General features: G+C 39.9%; 1 protein-coding gene across 1 annotated transcript; it reads right to left on the reverse strand.

The window, feature by feature from the left end:
* Positions 1–956: 956 nt before the first annotated feature.
* Positions 957–6207, reverse strand: LOC103716760 (eukaryotic translation initiation factor 3 subunit G-like). Its single transcript, XM_008804910.3, has 2 exons — positions 5735–6207; positions 957–1798 (listed from the first exon to the last, which is right to left on the reverse strand). Exons 1-2 carry the CDS (start codon positions 6072–6074, stop codon positions 1266–1268), a joined length of 873 nt encoding a protein of 290 aa, XP_008803132.1. The 5' UTR covers positions 6075–6207; the 3' UTR covers positions 957–1265.
* Between the last annotated feature and the right edge of the window lie 4475 nt (positions 6208–10682).

The following is a 10682-nucleotide window of genomic DNA, read 5'->3' on the forward strand; positions in this document are numbered from 1 at the left end:
CACCCTCGGCTACCTTGACCCCTGGAATTACCAGCTGACCGACAAGAGCGATGCGTACAGCTTCGAGGTGCTGCTGCTGGAGTTGTTGACGTCGCAAAAGGAGATCGATTTCAACAGGGGACCTAGTGATGTAAGTGTACGTGCAGAGCAGGGTGGAGGAGGAGAGGCTGATGAAGGTGGCGGATGGCTCGCTCAAGGAGGGCGCCACCCAGCTGGAGCTGGACACCATGAAGGCACTGGGGTTCCTCGACATGGGTTGCTTGGAGGAGAGGAGGCAGAACCGGCCATCCATGAAGGATGTGACTGAGGAGATCAAGTATATTACGAGCATCAAGGCCGGTGGTTTGGAGCAGCAGCATAGTGCCTAGGAGGAGGGCATGCCTATAAATAGCAAATACCTCTATCTGGGTCCGACGATGGCATGGTATGGTGTGGCACCTGCATGTTACTCTGCACCCACCCCTCAAGAAGTCTACAGGGAAGAGGAACTAGTTATTATTATGCTGTGAATATTTTGCTTCGCTGTGGCTGCCATAAAGTTTTCGTACCGTATAATGTCAGCAGGATATGATGAAATAACTTCCATATTTCCCGAATCATTCTCAGAGTTCTGTGACTTTGGAATTTTTGTCCCAACTGCAAGAGAAACCGCAAGCTCCGCTAATCTCCCCAGCGACTCTATATGCTATAACCACCACGTTCCCACTAAAACTAATCCTTCAAGATATATCATGATCAGTCCGATCCGCTACCAATATTTCGAGGCCTTTTCATTGTCACATCAGCCCCTCTCCAAGCACAGTCAGGGAAACACGACATGTTCTCAGAAAAAAAAATACCGCTGTCCCAAATAACAAACAGAGCCGGAACCTCGCATAGCCAGATAAAGCAAGAGGAGCAAATCATGATAGAATGGTGCATCTCTGCGACAAAGCATCCAACCAAGAAGAAGTGCATTAGGAAAACGAGCATTTCCACTCGCCAGAACATTTAAAACGTTAGACCGTCCAGGAGGTAGAGAACAAAATTATCACAAGTCAAGCAAACACTCGACCCCAAAGCAACTGTTAACCCTAACAAAAACAAATAAATAAATAAAAATTATAATATGAAATATCCAACCAAGATCAAGAAGCAAATGCTTGGCGCACATCCGCTGATGGCAAAAATATTCCAGAGATTTCATGGCAAAATTTAAATAGGGAAATGCAAGATAAAACAAAGCACTCGTCTGAACTCCAACTTTCCGCAATCGACATGCAGATTCAATTAGGCCTTGGAGTAGCCCACTCAACCCTCAGGATAAGATTATCGTAACCATAACCATTAAGCTTGCTGATAGCTCTCTCTGCATCTTCCCTACTGACGAAGTTCACAAAACCAAAGCCCCGACTTACGCCAGTCTTCTGATCAACAGCAACATAGACACGAGTCACAGGACCAAAAGGACGGAAGAGCTCAAGAAGGTCAGGTTCACGGGTATCCTCAGAAAGGTTGGTCACCCGAACTGAGTTCTCGTCATTCCGACGCCTCATCTCAGTTCCGCTCCTCTCTGCACCAGCTCTCAAGCCTGGAGGAACATAAGTTCCCTTGCTAGGGCCTGATGAAGCTGCAGTTTCAGCAGCTGGAGGCTTGTCAATAAAGCCATCTGTTTGTGCGGCAAGGTCCTTGTAGGGGCATCTTGATGTCCAGTGGTCGCCCTTCTTGCCACAAGTCCTGCATACCATAAGAACAGCACCTGCTTTTCCGATAGCAGCCAACGGGTCTCCTGCAACCTTTGTTTCTTCAGCTTTGCTACCTGTAGTCAGGGGTACCAAGTCTTTAGTATTCACACAACTGGGGGGTCAAGGACTTAGCTTGAGGGAATAATATAAATGAAATAAGAAGAGAGGGATGAAATGGAAAAAACTAACAATAATTAAAAACAATGCATGATAATTTAATCATATTAGCTGCTGTTTCTCAGATCTGATGCTGTATCAAATAGTAATCCTGCAGGCCACATAAATTAATGTGATCTTTTAGAGAGAAACAACACCCTAGAAATCCTAAGGGATGCAACAAACAGAAGAGTGGGAAAAAGACGCCCCTAACTTATATTAGAATGCTGAATATGATTGCTTCAAGTATCCTTTTACAAAACAACTGCATATACTACAAATAAATAATGGCTCCTAAAGCTCGACATTGGGCAAACTCCCAGATGATTTCAGCGATTACAATGTTTACAATGCAACAAAAAAAAAAAAAAAATCTGCCCCCAATTAGCAAAGACATACAGCACTAGCAGATCCTAAATGCAACATCAACTAACTGGAAACTTATATAGCATTAACCAAGAGCCGCCGAACCATCTTGAACCAAGCAGTTCCGGGCAGCACTAAACCGGACCAAAAAGTTATCGAGACAGTTCGGCTGGTTGATTCGGTTCAGGAACCGAATCATTTTTTAAAAAATAAAAACTCTCTCTCTCTCTCTCTCTCTCTCTCGATTCTACTCTCTCAATCTTCCTCTCCCCCCTCTCTTTATGCTCCACGACAACGACAACTCCATGATGACGCCAACTCCATGACAATGACGCTAGCTAGGATTAGGATTTAGCTACAACGAATTACACCTCTCCATCCGCTCTCCTTCTACTCCCCCATCTCTCTCCCTCCCCTGGTTCCGGTACATCTCAGCTCAGTACGGCATGCACCAGTACCGCAATGAACCAGTTGCTGATGGTTTTAGAATCATAGAAAGCTGGTTCATGAAACCTTGGCACTAAACCATTGCAGATGGTTTTAGAATCATAGAAACTTGTTATTTGGACCATCTCAAGTGACAGGTATACAACCAATGTTTAACTCAATGTAATTTGGTCTTCTGGAAAATTAAAGTCTTCCAAAGGCAGTTATTCATCACAAAGAGGATTCTCCCACCAAATAATACCAAGCAAATAAACTTTTTTAATTGCAACCTTGTGGCTTTTAATACAGTGTACAGAGAATGATATTATTTGAGCGGAAAATGCACATAGCGGAAACATGCATATCTATAAATGATGCTAACAATTGTATGATACTGCAATAATTCAATTGGTGCTACTAAACTGAACAAAAAAATTCAACTACATGTTATGCAGACTACTAAATTGTATGATACCAAAATTATATTCAGAAACCTCACTGAACTACATGTTATGCCCTCCATATAAGGGCTTACAAAGAAGTTGCCTCAGGGTCTGAAGCCCCAAAAGAGAGGTAGGGCAACTAAAATAGTTCAACTATAAACTCTAATTCAATATTCATGATGCCCATAAACTATTCTTGTAATCCAACATCATCAAATTTGTGCTTATCTGAAGCAAATTCAACACTTTCATCATTAACAAAAATAGACTAGTCATCAACAAAAGTAGTTGCAAAAACAACTTTTCTCATTATGAACTTGTCAGCCACTTCAACATATTTCGTTTTCTATGCTTCTTCACAATTTTTTTTCTTATCATCCCACTTAGCATAATACTCCTTACCAACTTCAACTAGTAGTGACCAAATTCATAAAAATAGTCTTCACCTCATGATGGATTTGCATTTCTACAACTCACATCTCCATCATCAAAAACTCGTACAGCAATCTCATCCATGTTTATGCGCAACAGCACGGAATCCCATATCCATGTACCGAACTTGGCACCTTTTCCTCCTGAGCTCTATCACTCTTGTTCAATATTCCCTCGTAACCTCCTCTAGTAAATTTCAAGTCTCTGTCGCCATCTTCAATTTCAATATTCATTCAGAATTCCTCTTGCACACCACTTTATCAATGAACAAACAGTGTTTTCTTGTCTTTGGATTTTTTTTTAAAATTTGTAGAGTCTGTTTTCATGTTAGAGGGAGAGCTTCAAAGTCTCACTGATCATTTGCATTTTTTCTAGGTGCCCAAGAGAAGAGCACTATATGCATTAGAAATAGTCTTTCAGCATCAAACCTCCTCCATCTTGGGTGCAAATACCAACCCTTAAACATAATGGTGTGTGCCTCTACAAGGTCCATGCTCTGTACAATTCCAACATATGGCGTCTAGAGAGATGGTAAGCCCCATCCTTGTGCCTTTCAGGCACAATTCTACTTTACATAAGTAGAATATCTGTACCATGGATTGGGCCCTTACCAAATCCGAAGTTTACTAAGGTAATCAAAACAGACCTCAACAAGGATCGTATGACTGTTAGATTCAAGCCTTTCCTTAGAAGAAGATTTATGGATAGAATGGATTATTAAGTGGACTTGGGCATACTCTTTTGTGAAGGACTGACAGATTGATGCATGAATTGCAGCATGATGGATCTCAGAAAATAGGCTGAAGTATCCTGTTCATGGCCATGATCTATAGGTAATATCAGATGTATGTATTATTTTACATCTTCATCCTTGTCTATAACCACTCACGCACTAAAAGTACACGACTTAGTTGAAACACATCATACAGAACCCAGATGGTGCTTCTGTTGAAGGAGAGATAGATCTGTAGCCTGCAGCAAACAGTTAAAATGGAATTATAGCTAAGATTTTATTCAAAATCCTCTTTAACAATCTACACTATGCCCTTCCGATAAGAGCATACATGCAAAAGTCAGAGTCCAAAGCAATCCAAAGCACCGGCAATGGTCCTCATACTATTGAAATATTAATTTAACCAGAACAAGCAACAATTACTACTTATCACTTATATCATTTTAGTAATCCTACCCCAACAGATGGTTACAAACTTTAACTGTACTGACAACTTAACATCCAATATATCCAAATCAAAATCTACTTGCTCAAGGATTCACATAGCCTAAGGTCGGTTAGTATTTCCGAAAATTACTCAAGTCATATGATTTAAGTGTTAAACATCAGTCCTTCTCTACCTTCTCCTACTCTGAAGGCATTACAGTTCATAGCCCAAGCATACACAGACAAAGAAACCCTGCACATAGATTATTTGCAATCAGCTAAGAAATCAAACAAACACAAAAGGAAAGGGTCAAATATTACAAAGCAGTAAAGATTCTTTAAGATTCTTTTGCAGGATAAGGCAGTAAAGTGCTCCCCTAAATCCTACATTGCCCAATCAGTTTAAGCCCCGTTTAAGACCCAAAAAAGATCACTTTTACCAGAAGACGGAAGACAAGCATTTCAAGGTGTATGCATCAATGAATCTGAATTAAAATGAAATTTATTTGAGATTGTTCAGCACAAAAAAAATCTAATATAGAATTCATGCGTCGATGTTTCACCAAAATTTTCATTTCCAAGGACTCCTCTTTACCGTGACTAACATATTAGATCAATAATCGGATATATGATGAACTACAAAAAAACACATCTTATTTGTCCTTTTCTTCTTTGGATCAACAAAATAAGACCAACGATTGTAGTCTGATCAATGATATTTTGAAAGGAGAATTCTCACATGTCATAGATGTGTCAACCTCTTCGCCAGAATTTTCATCGGGAAGGATTATCCTTCTACGTAATGAACAAACATATCCAATCAATATCTCGATGAGTAACCAATTCCATGGAAGATAAAAAAAGATCCTGCCTTTCCCTTATTTGTTTTCTTCTTTAGCATGAGAAACTAGGATTTTCAGAGAGATCAAATACAATCCAAGAAATAATCCCAGAAAACAAATCCAAACCCTCAGAAAACACGAAAAGGTGGAATCTTGAGAGGGTACAAAAAGGGAGAAGAAACAAACCTGGGGCGCGGGGCCTCTCGAGAAGGATCTCCTCGGTGGAGACCATGGTGAGGTGGCTGCCGGCGTCCTCGCAGGCGGCGTCGCCGAACCTGGGCCAGGAGCGGCGCTCGAGGGCGCGTTTGCTGAGGCGGGCGCGGGCGAGCTTGCGGATGCGGGTGGTGGTGGTGACCTTGACCTTGTTGCCCTCGTCGTCGAAGCGGTACTCGATCGTCTTCTTGATCCCGTTCTCGTCGGGGCCCAGCACCACCCGCGGCGGCAGCAGGAAGTCGAGGTCGCCGCCGTCATCCTCGTCGAGCTCTCCCCACCGGAGCTTGTGGGGGCGGGCCGCCTCCACCGCCATCGTCTTTCTCTTAGAACAAACACTCGCCCTGAGCCCCGAACCCTAGACCTTTCGCTTTGCTTCTCTGAGTCACGCGTGTCCGGTCTTTCGCGACGAGGCTTTCAGGCTCCGCGGATACTGGTTCGCGATTCATCATCAGCCGTTCCCAATATAAGATCTTATTTGTTGCAATGCCTACGTTAAGCTTGAACTAGTTCCGGCAGTCCAGTTGCCGGCACTAGTTTAAGTTGGATGCAGGATGTTACTTGTTTCTTGCTGTCCAAATTGGCATGATTATTTTTTTTGTTATTGGCCACTATCTTCCGCTATAATGATAAATATAATTCTAAATGTACCACCTCTCTTCATCATTATTTCATAGTTAAGGAAATGATATATTTACTCTTCATCTAGGCCAGAATTCTCAGATAAAAATGCCAAACTGGACCTATTATTGAGCATGGTGGTTAAAGGTGGAAGAGAGCAATAAACATATACAAGTATGAAAAGATAATTTTTTGAATGAATTTTTATTTCTGTATAATTTTCTCTAATTTTTATATGTGGTAAGCACCTGTCTCAATGCATGTTGTAGGGACTAGTTCGAACTAGCAATAGGTTATAATATAAGATATTTTTGTTATACTTAAACCATATGATGCTGTATATAATTATTATATCAAGTTTGAATGAATTCCACAAGCAGCAGGAAGAGAGGAGGGGGAGGAGATTCAAAGGAGCCTTCTTTTTCCTCTTTTCGGTGGTGATAGATAGTCCTATCTCTTCTCCTCCACACTCTCCCTTCCACCGCATAGCAGATAAGCTAAGAGAAAAGACGAATGCTTGAAGTTGCTTTCCAATGATTCGGTCTCTTCATCCTCTATTTGAGGATGGGATAGCTCAAAAAAGTGAGTAAAAATGCATTTTAAAATGCTCAAAAAAAGAGAGTAAAAATGCATTTTAAAATTTTCTTTTCATCTCCTGATGTACTTGTTTGGTAATTTTTTTCTGAAAAATATTTCACTTACCTGAAAGCACAAGATAACACCCCGAAAACTTTTGAAACACATGTTGATGAGCCCCATTAGTTTTTTCGTTGTGAAATTGGGACCGAACTTTACTCCAATTTATCTTTTTAGCCGCTTTAAGTTGACCTTTTCTTGTGTTCAGTTAATTGATAGAGCTGCAAAAGTTATTGTTATTTTTCCTAAATATTAATGAGGGCTATTACTCCACAAATTGGGTACCCATTCGAACTTGTTGATGAATGGGCTAGGTATGGGTCTAAAGTTAGCCCAGCAGAACATTTTGGTCATGTGTAGCTTTGTTTTATGATGCCAAGAAAACACTAGTATGGCTTTGTTACCATGCTTGATTGCATAGAGTGGAAGGCCAACCTCATAGTCATTGTTTTTTTTTTTGATAGAAACAAGAAAATCAACATAAAAATATATTGATCAAAATTTACTCATCTACATATCTAATAATTTATTGCATTTAACATATATCGGTATTGCCGAATTAAATAGTTTTTTTCTAATCTAATTTACATCATGAGGTAGTTTCAAAATCAAGAAAGATTTGTTTCCCTTCTTGATCCCTTCCAAAATGGGCTAGCCAGTCAGCTACTTTGTTAGATTCCCTTGGTGAGAAATTGTAACTCTAAACTTGCAGCTGTACCTATGTACCATCAAACTTCTGATATTGTTGAGGATTGTTTGTAAATGTCACATTTTTTTTAAAAAAAATAAAAATTAAGGCGCCAGTCCTTGACATAAAGTATTTGGCCTCTGCTTCTAATAGGTCTCTTGTCATTAAATGATCTGCAAATGCTCCCAACATCTGACCTTGAAGACATCTTTGGCACTCTGGTGAGTAATGATCATGCCTATGATCGATAAATTGCACTGCGGGCAAGTTACTATGGATATTCTTCCAAAGAAAATTCCGCACTTCAGGTTGTATTCCACAAACTCCGTCAAATATGATCCGAACCATCTTTCCTATGGTGTGTGAAGAAGTGATAAGCTGATTTAAACTGTCGAGGCACCCTCATTATCATCCTGCTCTTGAATTGTATGGGGATACTCATGATTTCATCAAAAAAAACGCTTCCAAACTGATCAATGGCCTCCATATTAACAAAAAAGTAGCCTTTTGATTGAGAGGCTCTCCTTATTCCGTTTGTTCCATTCTTTAATTAATAAATCCAGGGAAAGTGCCTCACTTCCTCCATTGTTCCACAAAAAAAAAGAAAGAAGAAAAAGAAAGAAGATTAAGAGGCTCTACTCTACAGAGACGTCATTGCTAACTTGATGTACTGTGTGTTTGAATCTCCTGATAGATTTTAAGTCTATATTGTTGAGAGAACATCATTCGGGGCTGAGTTAGATAATGTTATTCTCACTGTTTTCCACAAGTTCGGCAGAGTGTTTTGAAGCCATAATCCCTTTACCTCATCATCAAAATTAATACCCATTGCGGCTAACTGATTAATGATCCCTTGGAATGTATTCAAATGATCTGTCATAGGAGTTCCATCCTGATACCTCAAGGACATCACTTGCTTTATGAGGAATAATTTATTGTTTCCAATTTTTCGAGCATACAACTGTTCAAGTTTGGTTCATAAACTACGTGCATGTGTCTCTCCACTAATATGATTCAAACATTGTCATCTATCCATTGCCTGATATATCCACACACTTGTCGATGAAGCAATTTCTACTTCTCTTCAGTTTTATCATCGGATTTCACAGTAGAAAATACCGGTTGATGATAACTTTTCACATAGAGAAGATCTTGCATCTTTTCTTTCCATGTATGATAATTAGTACCATTTAGATTAATTATTCTAGCAGTATTGGTCTCCATTGTTCACACAAGTCAAAACAATTCAACAACCCACTCTAATAGCACTTGTTGGGATTGGGAGGTAACAACATATAAGACAATTAAAGCACAACGGAATCAACAACTCTCCCACAATGTGTAAACCTGTTAAGAAACAAAAAACTGGAGCCAATCCACCTAATATATATATATATATATATATATATATAGGCATTCACAAATATCTAGCTGATCAAATTATCAGAAATACAAAAAGAACACCAAATTTTTACATGGAAAGCCTTTCCAATGTGGAGAATAAAAACCATGGGACTATAGTCCACCCAAAAACTTTCACTATCAACCAATAATAGATATTACAATCAGTTCTCTCTAGCTAAAATTAGAGGCATATATCACCACATAATCTCAAGAACAATATTTTTGGCAAACATCAATAATAAGAGAGCAAGATTAAGAAGATCTCACATGAACAACAGCCACGTTTCTACAAAATCTGACTGTGCTAGAACCACGTGTTGTGAGCATGCTGTCCAAATTTCAACTCGATCGGACCACAGATCGCCTTTCGATCGTCGTTTGATCAAGACTGCACGTTGAATATCAATTCTGCATCTTCTCCGCTGCCTCCCTCTATTTTTAACTCGTGGAAGACGACTCACATACCTTACCTTCTTAACATAAAACGTTGCCCTAATGAACCTCTCATTTTGGGCTAAAAATAGTCTAACCAAAATAGGCTAAAAATAATTAACTGAGCCCACATTTGTTGGGCCAAGTCTCCTCCAACATAGGGGGGATAACCCAACACATGTTTCCAAATCATGGATGTTCTGCCAGTTCCCAATCTCAACTAGCCGCCATCTTGCTCTCTGTACTTTGCTAACGCAAGTTTTTCTCAAATTCCATTTGTAGGCCCAATCAATTCTTGCTGCTTGTTTTGGTAGTGGTGAAAGTATTAGAATAGCTGAAACTTTGGCATAGGCCCATCTTTTGGCTTTATCCACTCTCCAAAGACAGATGAGAGGAAGCAAGTGAAACATTTTTTGTGGCTTGGAAGCTCTACCCATGCTTGACCTGACTGAATTTTAGATAAGGCTTGATAGTTGATAGGCAGTGCAGTTATTATATTATTTTCTTGAGAAAGGCAGTTATAGTGTGTTAGGCCAGAACGATTTAGGTTAGATTTGAAAAGGTCCATGCTTGCAGCAGGAAATCCAGAATTGTCATTCCAGAACAAGGCAGGTGAGATTAGGGAAGGTCCCTGTCTTGCTGTCCCTGTTTGCAGCAGGACAGAGATCAGAATGGGACAGCAGTAGCTAGCCACTGAAATCTTCATCCATGATCTTGACCATAAACTGATTGTCGAGTCCTTAGGATCAGAGTGGCCAAGCATAACATTTTGCTCGGACAAACAGCTTGCAGCTAATTGAATTGAATAACTTTTAACTGACAAATCATATTCAATTAAGTCATTTTCTCAAGTCAACGGCGTTGATGGTCTAACCTCTTGGTGATGTTTGATGGTAATGGATTTGTGGGCAGGATGTGAGAGGTAGGTATACCTAATTTATGGTATTCTGGAACTAAGAAAGGAGGAACCTGCGATTCAGTCTGGGGTTGATCTTTGTGCATTTTAGGTACCAACCCAACCATAGAAAGGTGATGATGGTTAAGTCTAATCGCATGAAGTGTAACATCTCCTACTGGAAAAGAGTTGAGATTTTATTTGTTTCTTTTTTTTTCCTCCTTTTTTTTGTGTGTGTGGGCATGCGC

The sequence above is a fragment of the Phoenix dactylifera genome, chromosome 13 (assembly GCF_009389715.1).
Source record: "Phoenix dactylifera cultivar Barhee BC4 chromosome 13, palm_55x_up_171113_PBpolish2nd_filt_p, whole genome shotgun sequence".
In the NCBI taxonomy this organism is placed as follows: Eukaryota; Viridiplantae; Streptophyta; class Magnoliopsida; order Arecales; family Arecaceae; genus Phoenix; species Phoenix dactylifera.